General features: G+C 33.9%; 1 protein-coding gene across 4 annotated transcripts in view; it reads right to left on the bottom strand.

Moving 5' to 3' along the window:
• LOC131512033 (arylacetamide deacetylase-like 2) overlaps positions 1-24,496 on the bottom strand; it is a 195,443-nt gene that overhangs the window by 3,050 nt on the left and 167,897 nt on the right. For 3 of the 4 annotated variants that reach the window (XM_058730242.1, XM_058730244.1, XM_058730245.1), the window contains 3 exons: positions 3,453-3,675; positions 1,152-1,221; positions 60-231 (listed from right to left, as the gene is read on the bottom strand). In XM_058730242.1, the coding sequence (XP_058586225.1) occupies positions 60-231; positions 1,152-1,221; positions 3,453-3,675 (465 nt within the window). Of the gene's footprint in view, positions 1-59; positions 232-1,151; positions 1,222-3,452; positions 3,676-15,842; positions 16,023-24,496 lie in introns of those variants that run through there. The other variant, XM_058730241.1, reaches the window with a different exon arrangement.

Here is a 24,496-nt window from a genome sequence, read left to right as displayed (position 1 = left end):
TTTTGTGTTAGAATTATAACGTATGTGTACTATCAACATATATAACACATAAAACATACCAGTTGAGTAACTTTTGCTGCCAATGTACCCCCAGAACTATCACCTGAAATACAGATTCGGGAAGGATCCACTCCATATTTTGCAAGAATGTTATCCTGTAGAAAGAATCTGACCACAGAAATGACATCTTCAAGGGGAACAGGAAATTGATATTGAGGAGCTAGCCTATAGCTTAAGAAAAAAAGAGAAAGTAACAAAGCATATATAATTAAACTCCAGTTGCATGTATCTAAGCAACTCAGTTTAACCAACAGGTCCAATAAACCAAATTGGCCCCACTCTGAAATTTTAATCTCACCAATTGAACCCAGATTTACTACCAACTTCTATTTTTAAAATAAAAAGTAAATTCTGGTATAAAGGTTTTAAAATGTTGGCTCTATGGGAAGATGAGAGAGACAAGGATTGTGTCTTTATCCTCGTAAAATTGCATGTACAATTTTCAGCAAAACAACAATTAGTAGGGGAGATGCTCTGTAGTGTTCATCAGATTCTCAATGTAATTGGTAATTCAAATTTTTTCAGAATCACTGCTGGGAGGACACAAGAGATTTTAAAAGCATCAAATCAGAGAGTAAATGATTTGAAAGTCTCTAATATAAGAAATTTATTTAGGTTAAAATTCTTCAAGATGACATTCCATGTTTTATATCATGAGCACTACTTAGAAACTTGATTCAAAATAAAATCCTTATAATATTTGAGAAAAAATAAACTTTAATTTTAAATGCAAAAAATTAAAAGCTTTGAAATATAAGTATTTAAGTATAGTAAGTTATTTGGCTCAATGGTTGGAAAGTCATTTGTAAATTCAGGCATACTCTACTTCACCCTCAGTATGAAGAATTTTCTTTTCCCATCTCTCCTATAAATTACATAGTGCAGATATACACCTAGAGACTTCAAGCCCAAAACATGTTAGAGTTTCTTGGTAAGTGAGAAGCTAGAAAGTACTTGACATTTGCTAGTCTTTCCAGTATATTTTTGGAAATTGAGAAAAAAATCATGAGCAACTAAGATCTCTCACTCTGACAATGCCTTAAAATTCTGAGATGGTCCCAAATTAAAAAAAAAAAAAATGATTGCCTTACTCTATTCCCACAACAACAGCACCAAGTTTATTTGCTGTCCATCTATTCAGGAAGTCATAAGCCATCTGCCCTGAAATGAAAGAAAAAAAAGAAGAATATAAAAGTGTACCCTGTCAATAAAGAACAATGGAAAACCATCTATATTTGTGGATAGTGACTGAAATATGATTAACTGGCAGAATCCCTCTATTTTCACTTTATCTGTTGCGATGTAGAAGGATTCAAAGATATAAGATTTGATGACTACCACCAAATGGAGAATGTCATTGCAGAAGAAAATATACTTAAAGACAGAGTCATGAGAATGCATAAAGACCTCAGAGAAATAAATGTTAAGTACAAGTGAAGTAAGAATTTGGAGAAAAGTGGCGGCATAAACTAAAACCACGAAGGAAAATAACCGGTGATAAAATTCCTTGGGAAATCAGCCAGTGGGTAGGAGTGGGTAAGTTTGAAAAGTTTAAAGAACTAAATAAAAGAGCATTGCAGATTCAAAAGCTACAGAAAGGAATACTGGGAAACATGAACACTTATAAAGTATAAAAATGGAGAACCTGTTTTTGTGTTTGTTTCTATTTGTATTGTTTTGGAGAGGGAGATACAGATGAAGGGAAAGGCGAGTGGCAAAAGGAAGTTCAAAGAAATTTGTTTCACACAACCAAAGGAGTAGAGAGTGAAATGGCCATTTCAGTGAAACAGAAGGGAATGGCCATTCTCAAATTACACAGCTTAAAGAAGTATTCAAAAGGGGAAAACAAACTTCACAGTGTATAGAAATGAGTCTGAGAAATAAAAGAGGACTATGTACAGAGAAGGATTTGGGAACAAAGGAGAAGAGGTAGTAACACTTAGGAGTCAACTGGGATGACATGCTTGTAGGTAGACAAATGAAATAGAAGTACTGATAAACCAAATAATAGGAGGAAAGTAGAGAGCAAAGTAGAGAGATTCAACTGTGCCCGAAGATAAAAATGCCTTTTCCTAGGACACAGAAAGAAGTGAAGCTGAGGATTAATAAGGTGCTAATAATTTTTAAGGACATTTGAAAGTCCTTATGTGGGAGGAGGGGAGCAGTGGTGGATTATGGACATATATCCTTGGTAGCTCAGGAGGGATAAGCTGAGGGCTGGAAAGAGTGCTGAAGTTTTACAATAGTCATTGGCATGAAGGAGAGGAAGTAACGACATATAGGACACAGCATCTTAAAGCCACATGATGGGGCTGCTCACTAGTAGTGTGAGGGTGAATGCTGTGGGTCCTGCTGACAAGCTTAATTTTGACTACTGGTTCTACCACTTACTAATAGTAGGACTTTGAATAAGTTATTTTATCATTCTCTATTTCTTTATTTCTAAGACTGTGACAATAGTACCTAAGAATGTGCTTATCTAACAAAATAAAAGTTGACCATCCACCTGATTACAGTAGCATATGTAGTAGTCTTGAAACATTAACAGATCATGGAGTCAATCTGGGTTTAATGACCCAGGCTGTGGGTTCTTCAAGGAAAGGAGCCTTACCATTAGCTTCTTCTATCTTCTGAGTGTCTTGTAAAACATTCTTTGTGTTTTATGCTGTGTGGTGACTCCATAATACTGACATTCTACAAGCAACTCTGTATATATGTTAATATGTATAACTCAGTATGTGTATGTTAGAGCATGTTTGAGTTTGTGTCTGTGTGAATGTTTGTGGAATGTATAAGCATTTTAGCTACTCCACTGGCATTTCTTAAAATCATCTCCAACACTAGATGGGGATAGCATTTATGGGAAGAGCTGATTACACAGTTCTATTTTATGTTTTATTTTAAGTTCAGAATTATGCATTGGATTCTAAGTCCCAAAACAAGTATTGTTGTATCACAGTCTACAATATGAACTGTATTTGCTACTTGGAAGTTGTAAATAATATCAGTTCTGACTCAACATTTACAATATCTTGTTCACTTCTATCTTTCTGAACCTGAAGTCAGGTCATTTGGTAATTTCAAAGTTAGGTTTTAAGGTTAATAATTGAATTTCCAATTTTACAACATCAATGTAACTTTATTTGATAAAGTTTTTCGAAAAAATAAAATCTAATATACTTATTTTCTAAGAAGTTTGTGAAAAATATGTCTAAACTATGATTGGTAAAGTCTCTAAGATACATACACATAGTCACAAACACAAATAACACAGAAATAAAGTTCTGCCAGTTATATATACAAATATATTTGAATATATATCTACATAATATGCAACACACACACACACACACACACACACATATACATTTGCTTATATAAGATACACTTACTGCAACTTCCCATAACAAAGGCACCACCATGAATAAAAATTACAGCCCGTCTCTGGCTTTCTGACTTCTTCTTTGGCAAGTACAAACATACTGGAATGTCAGTAAACTTTGTATCCATCACTGTAATGTTTTCATCTGAAATTAGTACTGTTTGGTCCAATTTCAGTAACATGGAAAATAATTCCGTATATCCAATAAGACCCATATTTTCCAATAACGTAGCCTGTTAAAAAAATTTCAAACATTGAATATTTCAATTTTAATACCAAATGCATAGAAAGATGCAACCAACATGGAAGAAGGAATAATATAACACCCTAGAGTTCTTATTGCACATCCTGATACATATACTATTGTTGCTTCTAGATAAATCTTAAGTATGTTGTATTTTGGAATAAGAGTAATCTCATTAAATGTCATTATTGTACTGTGGCTACTTATTTTTTAATTCTAAACTTTTATCTGAAAAATTATCTGAGAAATAATAGAGTTTATACTTCTTAAAAAAACTATTTCTTTTTTAAAAGTTTATTTTGAGAGAAAGAAAGCGTAAGTAGGGAAGGGGCAGAAAGAGAGAGAATCCGAAGCAGGCTCCACACTATCAGTGTGGACCTCAAACCCATGAACCGTGAGATCATGACCTGAGCTGAAGTCAGACACTTAACTGACTGAGCCATCAGGTACTCCAGATTTTATACTTCTTTATGTATATAATCTCAATATTTTCATGTTATTTCATTGGTCAGTCAATTTTATTTAAAATTTTAGAAGCATCTGGTTATCACATTACTAATAAAGCTATTTCAGTTATTTCAACTACAAATAGGTTATTTTTTTTATTTAAAAAATGCTTGAAGAAAAAACGCTACTTTAAATAAAACTATCTTTAGTATTTTTGGTAAGTTTTATAACATCTTTGTAACATTTCAAAGAATAGTTCACATATAAAGAATCCTGAAATACTGTGGGGACAAAAGAATATTACAGAGCATTTACAATACCTATATGAGGTGGCTATAATTTTACTAGGTGTTAAAGATCATCTAACTCATCTGCTTTAACATTGGGAATACTGACACCTGGTAAGTCCAATTTACTGACCAAAGTGAGATAACCAGTAATTAGCAAAGCAAAATGTAAATCTATTTTTCTAGGCCACTGTTACACAAGGCAGGTACTCCTCTACATAAAAGTACTAAATTATGTTTTTTTATAATAACCCATAAAAATGGAAGGAAAGAAGTTATTAAGTACTAGAACAATAGGAAAAGATTGTATAATAGGAAGAATTTGAATTTTAAAAATGACAGTTGTATGAGGAATAATAAGTTGTTGACATGATATGGCCTTAAAGCCGCCATTTTGACAATGACACTTTAAGTAGCTTTAAAATACCATTAAGCTCTCAATTAAAACACCATTAAGCTCTCAATTAAAACATATATAGATACACATATATAAATATTTATATCTTATTATATATTAGAAATATATGTTATATCTTATATATTAGAATACATATACATTATATATTAGAAGTATGTATCTTATTACATATTAGAAACATATATTTATATAATATATAGTATATGTCTCTATATAGTACTTATATATTTGTATAACATTATTTATAATATTTATATACATTTATATGTCAAACATTTGTCAAGTAGACAGCCATATCTAATCCATAATATATACTTATCTTTAGGGATTGGAAATAGGCTAGGTCAGAGAGATAATACCAAATTTCAAATTCCATGTTATAGACATCTTTTGCCTTTAGAATCTGAGTAGACATAAACATCCCTTATTTTGGTAACAGTGTTCTAGTCACTTTAGGGAGCTACCAACTCCCATTATTTGAAACCTTTGATGAGCCAGTTGATCAAGGATAACCACTCACTAGTTAAGAGGTGAGAAAGTAAACTTAAGGTAGATTTAGTGCACTATCCTTGAAAACTGGATCTTAAGCAGAGAGACAAAAAGAATGAGAACAATGAGAGATGAGAGAGAGGCAGACACAGAATCCAAAGCAGGCTCCAGACTGAGCTGTCAGCACAGAGCCCAATCACGGCTCGAATTCACCAACCACAAGATCATGACCTGAGCCTGAGTCAGATGCTTAACAAACTGAGCCACCCAGGCGCCCTCATTTTCAACAATTTCTTAATCTTAGTTGAAAATACACCAAGACCTAACTGGTGAAATGATATGCCAAAGTCAGAAAATAACTTCAGGCAACACCTCAGCAAGACCTTGGGATCTTCATACTAGGCTCATCGCACTTTCACTGAGACCCAACTCTCTTGTCACTCATTTATTCCCAAATCTTCAAGAGATTTCTCCAACTTTGCTGGGCTTTCAAATTTAAAATCTTCTCCACATTTTCAGGGATCTCCTTAAAGTGGCATTTGCAATTTTCTTAGACATAATGTTATTGCTTTCTAATGCATATTTTCTTCTATCTGGAATCATTTATTTTTTTGTTATGTGATACTTGTATTTACCTATTTTTCTTCATAAATATTATTTTCCTTGCTTGGATGCCTTTTTCTAGAAACAGAACATTTTACGTATCCCTTTGAGGCAGACATTTTGAAGAAGACACATTCAAACTTTGATGTCAAAATAGAAAATAACTATTTTTTTAGCTAAATAACATCCACAGCAGACATCCCCATCTCTTATCACCTCTTGACCCCAATCTCATCATAAGGCAGTCATAAGAGGTAAAATTGTTTCATTGTATAAGGAGATGAATTTGAACAAATGCTTGGAGGTTGAAACATTGAAAGGGAAAAAGTCAATGCTTTGCCAAAATAGTCCTTAGAATGCCTGCAAATAAACATTACATATCCCTTCTCTAGAAAGTTTTTTCAGATGATCCTGATGAAAAGGAGACACTAGTCTAGGAAAGCAACAGAGAAAATGGAGATGCAATGAGAAGACACATTTTTTAGGAAAAATTTATCTTATTTGCTATGTTTGGGGAATTAAGGAGACGAGTGAGTCATTTGACTTTTTAATAACCCATCTGTTGATTTTCATCCTGCTCTCAATAGTCGCTCCAAACCTGTTACTTACTTTACCTCCATTTGTCATTTCCTTCAATTACAGTTAGTTATCATCTGATAAAAGCCAGATCATTCAGGGATAAAATGAGTGATGAGGCTCAAGTTATGGCAAGAAATGAAAAGAGATGTTAATTTTCTTCTCTTCCTCCTTACATTACTTATCTATTTTTTTGCAAGGAAACCATGGATTTAAGTATCATAAATTATTTGTTTTTCCAATATCCATAAGCTCTGGATCAATTTGTCCCAAGTCAAACCATTGAATGATCAACTCTTAAAGATTGTTTGTCAAAGAGTGTATTCATGGGATGGAAATATTTTCCAAATTTACCACAAAGTAGTTTTATACTATATTCTTCCTGAATATATTTAACAAATATATTTGTTTCAAAACATGTATTTATGAATTTCAATATTTTCTTCTCAACTTATTTTTCTTGGAGTCTTAAAGAATATATTCATGGTGAATACATTTATGAGTTATTGAGTTTTATTTGTAATGAAGTAGTTAAAATGAAAGGTTTTGATGGCTTTCTTTGGCCAAGAAAGCTCACTAAAGCCTATCTCTCCTACTTATTACAACTAAAAACTCTAGACAGAAAAGAATCAACCTGAGCACTCTGAAAGGTAAACAAAAAAAAATAAATAAAAAAAAAAGAATTTGAGGAAGTCAAAACTGGAAGAAATATTCATAAGAGAGTTTCACCTTTTTTTTTTTTGTCTCTTGCCCTCTGGCTTTGGCCTGAAGTCACACTAAGCCCTTTAACAACCCAAGAGATGAAAGCAAATATCCCCAGAGAAATCCTTGATTTCCAGGTATTGGACTGGGAAATACATATCTTATACAGCAGAATGTGAATGGGGGGAGGAAGGTGGGTCTCATTTTCTTTTCCTTTCTTTTTCTCCCTTTTTCTCTCCTGTCAGGCTCCAAGGCCAGTTCCATCTGCAGACAGCAGCTTTTCCACCGTGGTGAAGGCAGACATGTAAAACACTGAGCAAAGATTCTCTGCCCAGAGAAATTGTGAAAAAGGTCTTCTGTTATCCAAAGAGTATTAAGGAATAATACATTATTTTTCCTTATTTTTTCTCTCAAAGCTTCACCCTGAAGGTGGACCCAGTTATGTAGAACTGTAAAATATAATGGATGACTAAAACCCTAACTAAAAATTGTCTTTCTGGCCAGAAACACTGGCGAGAGGGAATATCGGAATTCAGAAATCAAGGAAGAAAGGGTGAATGAAATTAACAAATTAATATTCCTTCTGAAATTATTTAAAATATTTATTACTGTTGAAAACAAAATGTGTTAACATATATGGGGGTTAATGCATATAAATACAATACACATGACACCTATATATACAAGTGTCAGGGTAAAGAGACCTATGTGATTGAAATTTTATGCGCTATGAAAAGTGGTAAACTATTAAATCTATGTAAGCTATGAAAAGTTACTAGGGTTAAAGAGATGCATTCCATCATTATAAAAATCAATTTACCAAGGCAATAGTGCAAAATTAATAAACATTTATAAACAGAACTCAAAAATACATGAAACAAAACTGAATGAATTGTGAAGAGAAATAGATAATCCACATAATTATAAATGTCAACACTTCTCACTTGGTAATTGAGGGAAAAAATAGACAGAAAATCATTAAAGATATAAAATGCCTGAATAACTTTGACATTTATAGAATGAACAAAAATGGCAGAATATAGAACCTTTTTAAATGCATATGGAATTTTCACTAAAATACACCACATTCTAAGCCATAAAACAAACTGGAAGAACTTGAGTTCACAGAAACTATGTTCTCTGACTATAATAGAATTAAGCTAGGATTCAAAAACAGAAGATAGAAAATTGCCAGATATTACAAAGTAAAAAAAATAGTTTTAATAAAAATTGTACATATTTAAGGTGTACTACATACTTGATTTGATATGCATATACATAGTGAAATGATCGCTATAGTCAAGATAATTAACATATCTCCTTACAGTTATCTTTTTTTGTCTATGTGGTGAGAGCCCTTGAAACTACTCTCTTAGCAAATTTCCAGTATCCAATACAGTGTTATTAACTATAGCCATGTTATGAAATATTAGATCTCTAGATTATTCATTCTACCTAACTAACATCTCTTCACTCCTACTACCCACCCCTGGCAACTACCACTCTACTCTCTACTTTTATGTATTAGACTTTGTTAGATTCCATATATAAGTGAGGTTATGTAGTTTATTTTTCTGTGTCTGGCTTATTTTACTTAGCATAATACCCTCTGGGTTCATTTATGTTGTCGCAAATGGCAAGATCTCCTTTTTTAAGGCTCAGTAATATTCCATTGTATATATGTACTTTTTTATTCACTCATCCACTGATGGACATTTAAGTTGTTTCCATATTTTGGCTATTGTGAGTAATGCTGGAATCAATTCGAAAGAGCACATATCTCTCATTTTCTTTGGAAGAAGGATCTGGAGGAGGGATTTCTGGATCATATGATAGTTTTATTTTCAGTTTCTTGAAGAACCTCCATATTGTTTTCCATTGTGGTTCTACCAATTTACATCGCCACCAACAGAGCACAAGAGTCCCTTTTTTCTACATCTTTGCCAACACTTGTTTTTATCTTTTTCATAACAGCCATCTGAAAAGGTATGAGGTGATGTCTCTGTGATTTTGATTTTCATTTCTCCAATGATTAGTGATCTCAAGCACCTTTTCATATACCTGTTGGCCATTTATATGTCTTCTCTGGGGGGGGGATGTTTATTCTGGCTATTTTCCTATTTTTAAAATAAAAAAAAAATGCTATTGAGTTGCATGAGTTCCTTATATATTTTAGATGTTAGCTCTTATCAGAAATGTAGTCTGCAAATATTTTTTCCCATTCTGCAGATCGCATTTTCATCTTGTTTCTTTTGCTGTGCAGAGACTTTTTAGTTTGATGTAATGCCACTTGTCTATTTTTGCTTTTTGTTACTTGCACTTTTGGTGTCATCTCAAAATGTCATTGCCAGTGCCAATGTCAAGGAGCTTTTGCCTTATGTTTTCTTCCAGGATTTTTTATGGTTTCAGGTTAAAATCTGAAGTCTTTCATCATTTTAAATGGATTTTTGTGTATGGTATAAAACTAGAGTCCAGTTTCTTTTTTTTTTTTTTTTTTTGCATATGAATATCCAGTTTTCTCAACACTATTTATTGAAGAGATTACCCTTTTTCCATTGTGTATTCTTGGTGCCTTTATCAAAAATTAATAGACTATACATGCTTTAGCTTATTTCTGGACTTTCTATTCTGTTCCTTTGGTTTATGTGTCTTTTTATGCCAATGCCATATTGTTTTTATTGCTATAACTTTGTAATACAGTTTGAAATTGAGTACTATGATGCCTCCAGCTCCATTCTTCCTTCCCAAGATTGCTTTGACTATTCAGGACCTTTTGTGGTTCAATGAACTTTAGAATTGTTTCTTCTATCTCTGTGAACAATTTCATTGGAATTTTGATCAGGATTGCATTGAATCTGTATATTGCCTTGTGTGGTATGGAGACTTTAACAATGCTAATTTTCTGATCCATTAACATGGCATATCTTTTTATTTATTTGTGTCTTCAATTTGTCTCATCCATGTTTTATGGTTTTCAGTGTAAAAAAAACACCTCAGGTGTCATAAATTCTCTGGGGAAATTAAAAAATATTTTGATTTGAATAAAATAAAAATAAAACATGCTCAAATTTGTGGCATGTAGCTAAAGAACTGGTGGAGGAAAATTTATTAAATTAAACTATCATACTAGAAATTAAGTCTCAAATCAAGAGTTAAAGCTCCTCTCTTATAAGCTAGAAAAAATGTATCCAAAGAAAACTAAAGAAATCAAAAGATAGAAATAATAAATATAAGGGTAGCAGAGTTCAATGAAATTAAAATGAATCAAAAAATACAAAAATAGTGACACAAAAGCTAATTCTTTTCAGAGAATAAAATTAATCAATTTTATATGTAGACTGACTAAAAAAATAGAGAAGACCCAAATTACCAAAATGAATATTGAAGGGATATCACTACAGATCTTATAGACATAAAAAAGATAATAAAGAAATACTTTTAAAAAAGATTTTATGCTCATAAACTTTATAACTTGAGAAATCTACAAATTTCTGAAAGGACACAATCTTCCACAACTTATAAAAAAGAAATAGATAATTTGAACAGTCTATAACTATTTTAAAAATTGAATTTGGCATTGAAAATTTTACAAAAATAAAACTTAAGGCCCAGTTTGTTTCACTGGCAAATTACACTAAATATTCAGGGGAAAAACCAATCTTACACAATAGCTACTGGAAAATAAAACACAAAAGAATGCTTTCCAACTCATTTCATTGGGTTGCCATTACCTTGTTACCTAAATCAGAAATATAATACAAGAAAAACTACAGAACAATATAGAAGCAAAAATTCTCAACAAAATTTTAAATCAAATCTAACAGTATAAAAAGAAGATACTGTATCACAATCCATTGAGTGTTATCTCAAGGAAGCAAGAGAAGTACAATATTTGAAAATCAATGTTATCCATGACACTGAGAAAGGAGAAAAGCTATATATCATCTTAACAGATGAAGAAATAGAATTTGGCTAAACTCAGTATCTTTTCATGGTAAAAATTCTCTGCAAACTTACCATAAAAAGGAACTTCCTTAATATAAAAAGCAGCTACAAAAAATAAAACAAGATCTTATTTAACGGTGAAAGACTGGGGCACCTGGGTGGCTCAGTAGGTTGAGTGTCCGACTTTGGCTCAGGTCATGACCAGTTTGTGAGTTCAAGCCCCTCATCAGGCTCTGAACTGACAGCTCAGAGCCTGGAGCCTGCTTCCAGTTCTGGGTCTCCTTCTCTCTGCCCCTCCCTTCCCCTACTCACACTCTGCTTTTTCTCTCTCTCAAAAATAAATAAACATTTAAAAAATTTTTAAAAATGGTGAAAGACTGAATACTTTTTTCTAAAAGCTGGAAAAAAGTAAGAATGTTTGGTTTCCATCCAACCTAATTCTGGAAGTCCTATTCAGTGCGATAAAGCAGAGGAAGAAAAGGTTATACATATCGGAAAGAAAGGAAAAACAGTCTCTCTCTGCTTTCAGTAAACATGAATATCTAAGTAGAAAATATTACGGGATCTATAAAAAAAACTCTTAAAATGAATAAGCAGGTTTAGCTAAACCATAGGATACAAAGTCAATATAAACAATCAATTTTATTTCAAATTTAGCAATGAATAGAAATCAAAATTTAAAAATACCAGTTGCAACAGTACCAAAATTTAAAATACTTAATTATAAATAAAACAAAATACATCGAGTATTCATATGCTGAAAAGCATAGAACAATGATGGAAGAAATCAAAGTCCTAATTAAATTGAGAATTAAGTTAACTGTCAGAAGACTTAATATTAAAATGTCAATTCCTTCTGAATTGATTTATAGAGTGAACCTAATCCCAGTCGAAATATCATCAGAATTTTTGGTTACCAATATGATAAATTTAAATTTTCATGGAAAGAAAGATGAATTATAACAGCCAAAGAGATTTTGAAGATGAAGAACAAAGTTGGAAGACTCATACAACCTGGTTTCAAGATTACTAACAAGCTATGATCGTCAATACAGTCAATACAGTATCAGGAAATGCTGGACTCACAGATCCAGGGAGGAGATTAATATCAGTCCAGAAATAAACCAATTTGTCCAATTTATTTTTGACATACTGTATAAGACAATTTAACGAAGAAAGGAAGATGTTTCAACATATTGGAACAATTAGACATATCCATATGCGAAAAGAATGTACCTTTACCTGTTCCTCACACCTAATACAGAAATTAACTAACAATGGGCCTAATACTTAAATGTAAAATGTAAAACAACAAACCTTTTAGAAGACAACATAGAAGAAAATCTTTGTGATCTTAGGTTAGGTTAGGCAAAAGTTCTTAGACACAATACCAAAAGATAGTACTAAATTAAAAAAAAAAAAGATAAATTGGACTTCAACAAAATCCAAGGCTTTTGTTGTGTAACTTAAGACAATTAAAAGGGAAGAAACAGACTAAGAAAAAATGTTTGCAAATCAAATACCTGCCAAATGACTTGTGTCCAGAATAGGACAATGCTCAACATTTGACAAAAACAAAACAAAGAACCAATTTTCTTGAAACAAAGAAGAGGTTTGAACATACATACACATCACCTCCCCAAAACATGAAACAGCAAATAAGTACATGAGAAGATACACATCTTTAGGAACTAAGGGCATGCAAATGGATATCAATGAGGTTACATTAATTAGAATGGTTTTTAATGCAAAATAGAAAATACTAAGTGATGATCAAGAGGTAGAACTGCTAGAACTACCATATACAGCTGATGTGAATGGAAGATGAGACAGGATTTTTGGAAAACAATTCAGTAGTTTTATATAAAGTTAAACACACACTGTATAATAACACACAGTATATCCAGTTCTAGGTATTTACCCAATAGAGATTGGAATTTTGGTTCACACAAAGCCTCTCTATGAATTATCACTAACTTTATTTGTATCCACTCCAAAGTGGAAACAACCCAAATATCCTTCAACTATTCATTGTGGACAAACTGTGACACATTCAAATAATGGAATACTACACAGCTTTAAAAAAGATTTAACTTTTGATACTCTCAACAACATGGATTACTCTCAAATGCATTTTACTAGATAAAATGTGTTAAGCCAGACTCAGAAGACCACATGCAGTATGAATCCATTTATATGACACCACGGAAATGGCAATGTACAAGGACATACAGGGAGCAGTGATGACCAGGTGTTTAGGATGGGGAAGCTTTACTGAAAGGAGCAGCACAAAGGTGATTTCAAAGGATTTTATTTCTTCATCTTGATTGTTGTGGTTGTTACTTGAATCTATACACAACTTAAACCTCATAAAACCGTATAACCAAAAGAACAAATTTTACTATACACAAAGTTAAAATTAAATGTAAAATTTGGCACGAGAAAACAAAAAAGAGTCTGAATCAAGACTGTCTGGTTTGATTCCCAATTCCACAAATTATCAACTGTAGGTCTTTGGCTGGCTTACTTATTCCCTGTGCCTCATTTTCCTCGTCTTTAAAATGAGGATAACAATAGTGACTTCTTCAAAGTGCAGTTGTAAAAGTTAAGTAATACTTTTCAGGAGATTAAAGTTGGTCAGGGTACATTGCAAATGGTCAACACATTTTAGCTTTCTTCACTATTAATTTATATTGAAAATATTCTTAAATATTTTCACTGCTAGTTGAAAATAATTATAGTGAAGAGCTTTTCAATTTAGTAAATATGTCACTTTAAATCTAAATTTTATAGAGTTTTGGCTCTTCATCTCTCACAGCTCCAATGAGTAGATGCTGACTAGCTCTTTACTGAACAATAACCAGCCACCATTTAGACATCACTAAGCAATGTTTAAAACACACATCCCTTTATTTTTCTAGAAAAATTGCAACATGTTGTTTACATTTCTTATTTTGCGAAGGAGGAAACTGAGCCACAAAAACATTAAGTAGACTCTTTAAAATCTGATTGTCTTTAATGCTCATGCTCTTTCTTCTACTTTTGACTGTCTCTAATTTGAATATGTAACTGCATAGTCTTATACTTATTCCACACCATTGTATCAAGAACTGTGAGGTTTGCCTTCCTGGCATATATTTAAAAAAATTAAAATTCTCTCCGGGAATCCCTGGAGTTACTATAATTCAGAAATGACAGGGACAAAATGGTTATCCCTTTAACAAGCAGAAGCTGATCAATTATTAGTATAATTAATTCATATGTTTGTATGTAAGCTACTTGTAGTCAGTTCTATTTTAGATGTGTAATGTCTTAATTCTATTTTGCATCTGATAAAGCAACAGTTGAATTCTATAGCTGCATACTTTCAGAATGTGCTAACACTGATGAGGAAATAAGCTTTGGTTTATTCTGAGGTTTAAGGATATATGAGCTATTCGAGAAGATAACATTGTGGTTTCTCTATAAGGCTGGCACTTGCTCATCTATTATCCAGTGAATGAAAAGGTGAAGCATTAGCAATAAAGAGGGAAAAAATGGCACCGGGGTGACTCAGCATACTGTGGATTTTGAGCAGTAGACATCTCAAGCTACCTAGGGTGACAGATCTCTCATCTCTTCTGTGTAGCACACTAGGCGGCCTCTTCCATACACCATGCACTACTCTCCTCTCATCATTTACTGTCTGTTGAAGCATTTCCCCTAAAACTTCCTATTGTCACCATCATTCATAGGCCTCAGGAACAGCAGCATGTTTTGACAGGGGAGAAAATATTTTTAATGAGGTAGATTTGGGTTCAAATTCTGTCACTGTCACAAAAAATCCAAAATCCAGCACCTGAGGATGAAGGGTAGACAAAAGAAATGATTTTCAAGGTGTGGTCTTAGAATCCCTGTGGTTCTCTGGTTCCCCCAGAGGCTACAAGACATGTGATGTTTCAACAGACTAAATGCAAGAGCATATACAATAATCCAGTTATATTTCATAAAGAGATATTAAAAAGATTTGCAAAAATAGAAGACAATGTCACTATCATAACTAATTTTTCTTGTGTTAAAAATATATTCAACTTTAATAAAATTATTATCTATGTTAACCTTTAATGAGCTTATTATTATCACCATCATCATTAAGAGAATTTTTAATGAGGCCAGTTTCTAATTCAGTAAATATTGATAAATATTATAAATATAAAAAAGCTCTTTAGGGTCCTTAATAACTTATAGAGTTCTGTGACCAAAAAGTTTGATAACCACTAAGAAAGAAAAAGATATTAAAATAGTAAAGGTACAAAATATACATCAAAATATAAACACAATCAATATAGACATGTAAGTTTTAAGAGAATGAATGAGACAAGGTTCAGGTTCCCTCAGAAATTTCAAATATAATCCAATGATTTAATAACCCCCCAGATTTTCCACTTAGACGATACCATTTCTTTTATTCTTATCAAAACATATGATGGATTTATCTTTAGATATAGACTCTTATCAGCAACAATTTTATCTTCCTCTGCTTTGTATTAGAGATTAAATTGGTTTGTTAATAATTAATTAAATTAATTAATATTATTTTGCTAATTTGTTCTAAAAGAAAACCAAAGTCTCTTTCAAAATACTAATTGAAAGAAAGTTTATATGTACTCATAACAAGGTATCCCAGTCCCCCGGCGGGGAAAAAATTACCGTAAGAGAAGTAGTTTTGATAAGAGCATCGATGACCCCTACTTTCCAAGGTTCTTCAATGTTTTCTGGTAACGGTGTATAAATATAATAACCAAAGAGAATCAAAGTCAGTCCAAACCACAGAGTTTTGCACCCCATGATATTCTTGTCACAACCTTGTATAGGAATAATTTAATCCACTCCATATATACTGAAGGCTAAGTAGTAGGACAAAGGGAAATGACAAATTCTCTCAAGTAATATCGCCACTTCAGCAACAGTGACCTTACATTCGGTTCCAACATTAACAGTGACAGTAGCAACTGGTTTAACAATTACACACTGTATCTGAAACACAACTCACACACAATATATCCCATCACATAGTCTGACAGAATAGTAAACAATTTAAAATGCTGACAGAAGTTCTTTCACCTTGTGACACCATAATCATCCTAGCACAATAAATTTGACTGAGTGTCTTAGCAGAGCACAAGGTAAGCCATGAAGTCTGTTTCTCCCATTAGTTTTTTGCAAGGATTAGTGAGCAGTTTAAAAAAAAAATCACAAGGTAATACTGAGTCAACCTCAGGGCTAACACCTATGGCATAGATCACTAACAAAATTAAAATTCAAGGTCATCAACTGAGCATGACACAAGAAGAGAAGAAGCCAGGATTCTTGTCCCAAGTTGATAATTAATTCATCTAGTACAGAAACATTTATGGAGAGTTTACCTCATGTTAAATTAATTTATGGAGTCCAAAAATATTTATAAAGTGATTACCTAATGTTATGCCTAAAAATTGCAATCCATATTGTTGTATAATCATGGGAAAGTTATTCATTAAGCAAATATTTATTACATGCCTTATAAATACTTAAATTCAGTATTAAGCGAAATGATTATAAAATTGAGCAAAACCTGGTATTTTTCCATTCCTCTGCAGAGCTTTCTCTTTCTGATTTACCTTTCCTAGGACCATTTTTGGAAATTTTATCATAGAATAATTTGTTTATTTGGGACACATTTTGAAACAGAATTTGTTATTGTTACTGTAATAATTGATGCGTTGTCCCCACGCCATAAATTTCTTACTGCAACCCTGCTTTTTTATATCTAAGCACCAAAGTGACAGGAAAAAGGTCATTCTTCTAAAACATGTTCTAAATTGAGGAATAAGAACCACATCGGTGGAAGGGGATAAGAAGGCTGAAAATAAGCTAAATATGAACAATCCAGTATGTGCATAATGAAAAAGTCAACATTTTAAAATATCAATCTCATTTTGCATGCCTTCCTCCCTACAAATGTTAAAAGAAACTAATGGGGAGGGGACATCACATTATTAAAGAAAACAACAGTATTAAAGATGGATGATATTACATACCAAGCAACAGACATAAGAAGACAATAAAATGAGATATGTAAAATATTGAAGGAAAAAAAAGTAACTGCCCATATAAAATACTATACATGTAAAAATATCCCTCAATGGAGAAAAAATGAAAATAAATAAAGCTCATTTGTCACCAGCAGATTCACATTACAAGAAATACTGATTAAAAATAAAAAAAAATAATACCAGATAAAAACAAAAATAATACCAACTCGCAAGAAGAAACCAAAATGTATGTGAAACATGGTATGTCTATCTATTCCCATCACTTCTTTTTTACCTTCTATTGGTTATTCACTTAATCCAGTGAAATAAGTCCAGAAAAGTATTATGATGCATCAAGACTGAAAACAATTAATCTTTTTTGCTCTCAGGTGATACACTAATGCACACAGAAAATCTAGGAGACTAAACCAACCAGAAGTGAAATGTAAATTTAGCAACATTGCTGAATAAAATATAGATATTACAAATCCACTATCTGTTCACATGCTAGTAACAAATAAAGAATAGAAGTTTTAAAGGCAAACATCGAGAAATCCATTAGTTTCCGGACAAAATAGAGTAATGGGGCAGATCTACCTTTCCTAACATCTATGGACAGAAAAACAAACCGCCAAGAATAATTGAAAATATATGAAGCAATAGTTTTTAAGACAGTGAACATCAGGACAGAGTGTAATTCCTGAAAGGTTTGGAATAAGCAAAGTGAGTCCACTTATTGCCCTAGCTTACTGCCTTGGGAGAGTTTCCTGTGGCATAGAGAAGGGAAACCAGAAGCCTGGTGATCCCCTAAGATGAAGAAACAGACCAAGGCGTCCTTAGACAGCACAGTGGCTGTAGTTCACAGGACAGAAAACCATAGCAGAGAGCTGCACACAAAAAGAATTCCTGAGATCTGCAGCAGGGCATCCGTGAGTACTGATAGGCACATGCATAACGAAAGAATATCTAGGGCAAAGGTACTTGAAACAATGAGTGTTAACAGTGATTAGTACTCACAAAGGGTCAGGAATCAAGTCTGTTCTAAGAGTCATATTGGAAAATCTAAACATTCATGGAGCACATTCATGGGTCAACCACACAGAAGGGCCTTACCTCAGGAGTGGGGAATCATCAGCCCCACACTGAACACTGCTCTGGTTCTGACCAACCAATCTTAAAAGTGAGAAGTGAAAGAGTCAAACTATTAAAACAACAATCTGCAGCACACAGAAAGGTAAAATTTATTATTTCTGACACCAATAAAAAATAACCTAGCAGGAAAATATGCTGAGGAAAGAAATCCATAATGAATAAACAAATCAATGAATTAAAACTGAACAGACTGGCACAAATGTCAGAATTAGCAGCCAAAGAAAGTATTCATAATGGTAAACCAGAATGTTCTATAGGCTATACAGAAACATGGAAGGTATAAAAATGAGCCAAATTGACCTTCCAGTCTACACAAAATGACACAGACTCATTTATTCCTTTCTTCTTTTTTTTCAACGTTTTTTTTTTTGGGGACAGAGAGAGACAGAGCATGAACGGGGGAGGGGCAGAGAGAGAGGGAGACAGAGAATCGGAAACAGGCTCCAGGCTCCGAGCCATCAGCCCAGAGCCCGACGCGGGGCTCGAACTCACGGACCGCGAGATAGTGACCTGGCTGAAGTCGGACGCTTAACCGACTGCGCCACCCAGGCGCCCCTCCTTGCTTCTTCTAAGTACAACTATAAACTCTGGAAACAATGCAAGAGGTAAACACAGAAAAGCTCTAAAAGTTGGAAAGAAGAGGGTGGACAGATTAGGGGACCAAAGACTAGAGAAAAAACATAGCAGCACAGCAACAGAAGGTGATTCAGGTAGGTTCATTCCAGCCCGAGCTCAAACAATACACCCTATAAACACTCTGTCACCTCCCTTCCCCCTTTCCCTTTCCTTCCCCTCCTCCTTTCCTCCCTTCCCTTCCTTTCTCTTTTCTGTAAGGAATACTTCTGTGACTTGGAAAAACATCTGAAAATGCATTTTTATAAATGTAGAAGAAACTGAATTTCCTGGGATGGAGCCTCAGTCTTCCTAGCTGTGCTCTGGGTGTTGGTTGGATTTCCCTGTGTATAAAGTAGATCCTCCAACCAGTTTCCTGGGATGGAAGGTCCCAGTTCACCCAGAAAGGAGAGGGTACAGGTTGGTCTGTGTCTCTGCAGGTTCCATTCAATTCATGGCCCACATTTTCCCTGTCCTGTTTCCAGTGGAACAGGTGATCAAAACCCACATTCTCAAACTCTTACAGAACCTGGAAGATACACTCAAAAATTTTACCAATTTATCAAGATGGAATCTTAAAAAAATTTTTTAAACCCCAACATGTATAGAGCTTGTAAGTCATCAAACAATCTTCACACACACACAAAAAAGACAAAATCTGAACAATCATAAAGCAAAACCTTTTTCCTAGATTCATCAGAGAACTGAGGTCAGAGGACAAAGAATCTCTCCAAATCTGGACAGATACGCAAGTACAAAGAATTACAGCCAAGATCAGATTATCTGAAGCAGAAACCACTGAAGCCAGGAACTGGTAGAAAGACTTAAATGATAATTTTGACAAATAGTTTAATGCTGAGTGCAGACAAGCTGGGGAGTTAAAAACTACTGGAGGCCCAGACAAAAGAGGTTCACCACCTTTCCTGGGTGTTACATCCAGGAAATCCACTCAGTAGGTTGTCATGGTAAACAATGGAGAAAAATCCTTCCTATCTTGAGTAGGGGGAGAGAAAAAGAAAATATTGGAATTGTCTCAGATTATTCTAAGAAAGGCCTAATATCCACTGTAGAAGACTTATTTCACTTGGAAAAGAATAATTAGCCAACTCTATTCCTCTTTAATTTTCCTGCCTCATTTAAAGTACAAAGGGATGGGGCCACCTGTGTGGCTCAGTCGGTTAAGCGTCAGCCTTTAGCTCAGGTCATGATCTCGCACTTTGTGGGTTCGAGACCCGTGTCACGCTTTGTGCTGACAGCTGTTTTGGATTCTGTGTGTGTCTCTCTCTCTGCCCCTTCCCTGCTGGCACTCTGTCTCTCTCTCTCAAAAATAAATAAATAAATAAATAAATAAATAAATAAATAAATAAATAAGGATGAATCACTGGGTTCTACTCCTACTCTACATACTCTACTACATAGTATGTGAACTAACTTGCATTTAAATAAATAAATTTATTATTAACTAAATAAAGTATAAAGGGAGAAAAAAGAAAAGGTTAAGAAGTATTTTAAAAGATCACAGCTCAAAGACTAAGAGCCACTAAAACAGAAACAAAAACAAACAAAGCCCAACACCACAGTCTAAAGAGACAAAGCAAACATCAGAACCTGATTCAGATACAACACTGATTTTGGAATTATCAGGGAATAACTGATAAATATATTTAAGGATCAATATATTGATCATTATATTTAGGACCAATATATTTAGGAATCTAAAGGAAAAGTAGGCAATATGCAAAAACAGATGATTAATATAACCAGAGAAATGGAAGCACTAAGAGAAACTTAAAAGGAAATTCAAGAAATAAAAAACAATGTAAAAGAAATGAATAATGCATTAAAGGCTCACTGGCAGACTATACAAGTTCAAAGAAAGAATCAGTAAGGTTGAAGATATGGTGATAGAGAGTTCCTAAACTAAAATGTAAAGATAAACAAGGAATTTAAAAAATGAAAGAGAATATTTAAGCCCTGTGGGACAATTATAAAATGTAGAATATATACCTAATGAGAATACAAAAAGAAAAGAAAAGAAAAGAAAAAAGAGGAGTAAAAAAAAAAAAAAAGTTCAAGTAATAATGGCTGAGAATTTTCAAAAATTTACACCAGACACGAAACCACATATCCAGAAGGTTTAGCAAACACCAAGCAGGAAAAATATTTTTAAAAATTTATTTAAAGAATAAATTTTGAAAGAAGCCAGAGGAAAAAGCACCTTACAAAGAGGAACAAGGGTAAGAATTCCATGAGACTTCTCTTCACAAATGATGCAAGCAAGAAGAAAGTTGTGTGAAATATTTAAAGTGTTGAAGGAAAAAACCCCCAACAAACTAGAATACTGTATGTAGCAAAATTATCCTTCCAAAGTAAAGAAGAATTTGGACTTTATCAGACAAACAAAACTGAGGAATTTATCATCTATAGACCTTCCTTGAAAGAAATATTCGATGTTCTCCAAAAATAAGGAAATTTATAGAGGTAAGGAATTCAGGTTTACATAAAGAAAGGAAGAACATCAGAGAAAGAATAAACTAAGTTAATACCAAACTTTTTTCTTCTTATTCTTTTTTTTATCTTTTTTTTTTTTATATTTTATTTATTTTTAAGACAGAGAGAGACAGAGCATGAGTGGGCAGAGAGAGAGGGAGACACAGAATCCGAAACAGGCTCCAGGCTCCGAGCTGTCAGCACAGAGCCTGATGCGGGGCTTGAACTCACAAACCGTGAGATCATGACCTGAGCCGAAGTCAGACGCTCAACCGACTGAGCCACCCAGGCGCCCCTCTTCTTATTCTTAATTGATTAACATATACCTGCTCAAATTCATTAAGAGCAACAATGCATTGTGTCATTATCACATCTGAATAAGCGAAATGAATGACATTACTGTTAGGAGGGATGAGAGGGAAACATTGAGAGCGCTGTGTTATATGGTGACTGTACTAACAGTGAAATGCTACAGTGTTATCCAAAAACAGATATAAATGGTTGTGTATATTTCAAGTAACCACTAAAAATTTTTATAAAATAAGTATGATTGATATGCTAAGAGAGAAAAAAGAATAATATAAAATGTTTGATTAAATCTGAGAAGGGAGAAGAGAGGGAAACATGAAGAAACAAAGTGTAATGAACAGCAAATAATTACAGACGTGGTAGATACTAATACAACTTTACCAATAGTCACTTTAAATATCAATAGTCTAAATAACATAAGAGCTGGCAGAGCGGATAACTAAACAAGACTCATTTTTTTATTGTCTACAATTAATACATATAGACACATAGAAATTTGTCTACAATGAATCGACATATTGTCTACAATTATATAGACACATAGATTCAAAGTAAAGAGACAGAGATACAACATGCTAACACTGATCAAAAGAAACATGGATTTATTACATTAATTTTAGACAAAGCAGACTTCAGAACAAGGAAACTTATCAGGGATAAGAAGCATTATATAATAATAAAGGGATCAGTTTCCAAAAAGACATCAGAATCCTGAGCACGTATGGACCGAACAACAGAGAATCAAACTATGTGATGCAAAAAATGGTAGAAATGTAAGGTGAAATAGACAAAACAATGGTTATAACTAAAGCCTTTAATATCTCTCTGTTAGTCACTGACAGATCTAGCAGGCAGAAAATCAGTAAAGATATGGTTGAACTGAATGAAAAGTATTATCCAACTGAACAGTATCATTCCAATATCGAATCTCATTGATATTTATAGAATACTTCATTCAATAGCAGCAAAATACACATTCTTCACAAGCTCACAAGGAATGAGACAGACCTCAATGTGGGCCATAAAACACCTTAACAAACTTAAAACAGAAATCATACAAAACATGCTATCTTGAATAATCCATAACTGAAGAGAATAATTTTAATGAGATTCAAGTGATCTATGCAGTGCAACGTGTGGAGAGTAATGGATCATGTAGGTGAGGTACTCAGATCTTAGATAATTTTTAAACTATTTTTGTGCATCCTGGGCTGAGTATGCTCTGTTTCAGATATCCTCCTGTGACTCATTTTGAAGAACTTCCCCAAGATGCTAAACCAGTACACTTTGTCACACATCAAATCTAAACAATCAGAGTGCCTCAAATTTCATACCACAACAACCACCACTCATGCCTTAAATGTATTTTATTAAATAAGGTAATATCGAAGCCCAGCTCTACTTCCTGGGGTCCAGACAGGAAGGCTGTGGTGCAGCCTACACTTCAAAAGTTTTGTGTGGAATCAGGCTACATTTTGAGGGTGCTATATTGACACCATATACTTACATGGCTTCATCACCTTCCTTTTCCCTACTTTCTATGTTATCTCACAGATTTCTCTGAGAGAACTTCCTTAAGAAATTATTGGTACATGTCTCTGTCTAGGGATCTGCTTCTGGACAACACTACCTATGACACATGGGATGACAACCAACATTTAAGCAAGAAAGAACAACAATCTTAATAACTACTCCTCCACATGATATAATGAGAAGAAATACTTCCCAATTCATTTTATGAGTTCAGTATAATCTTAATATCAAATCCTGACAGACATTACAATGAATATTACAGAAAGTTATCACTCATGAACATAGATGCAAAAATGTTAAATAACTTGTTGGCAATTCAAACCAAGATGTATACACACAACTAATTAGATCTTGGTCATGATGTTTTACTAGTTTGTTAAATCTATGAACATTTTATTTTTTTTTATTTATTTATTTTTTTTAATTTTTTTTTTTCAACGTTTTTTATTTATTTTTGGGACAGAGAGAGACAGAGCATGAACGGGGGAGGGGCAGAGAGAGAGGGAGACACAGAATCGGAAACAGGCTCCAGGCTCCGAGCCATCAGCCCAGAGCCTGACGCGGGGCTCGAACTCACAGACCGCGAGATCGTGACCTGGCTGAAGTCGGACGCTTAACCGACTGCGCCACCCAGGCGCCCCTCTATGAACATTTTAAACACCCTTGGGAATATCTTGAGCATTACTAAAATGTTTTTAAAATGCTCATTTGCATAAGGTGTTAATTCATGTGCAATACAACTTGAAAGATAAAAAGGGGTAAATGGCACACTCCCCCTTCATCTTTGCCACTAGCATTGAGATAATTAATGAAAATCCAGATATAAAGAAATGTGTAACTTTGTGCATTTGTGTACTTCCTCCCTTTAATCCAGAGGTAGAACAAAAGGGGAAGTGGTTATATCTGCTAAGGAATTATCACAGGGGGATTCAACATGGCAGAGTAGTAGGGGGACCCCAAGTTCCCCCATCTCTCAAACACAGCAGTGTTGAGGCCAAAGGACTTTGAATTCTAAGAGTCCAGGCTGCAGGGTGACAGAGACGTCTCCAGAGATCCACAGGGACAACCTGGCAGGCCATAGATACGTGACTGCGAACTGGGAGAGACATAACGGGCTGCATAGGCAGGACGGGGAGGGATCCCCTACTGTGAAGAAACAAAGGGAAGAGAGAGGCTGGGGAAGTGTAGGACTCT

The sequence above is a fragment of the Neofelis nebulosa genome, chromosome 5, assembly GCF_028018385.1.
Source record: "Neofelis nebulosa isolate mNeoNeb1 chromosome 5, mNeoNeb1.pri, whole genome shotgun sequence".
Taxonomy (NCBI): domain Eukaryota; kingdom Metazoa; phylum Chordata; class Mammalia; order Carnivora; family Felidae; genus Neofelis; species Neofelis nebulosa.
Note: the sequence above shows the minus strand (reverse complement) of the source record. Positions and strands in the feature narration are given on the sequence as shown.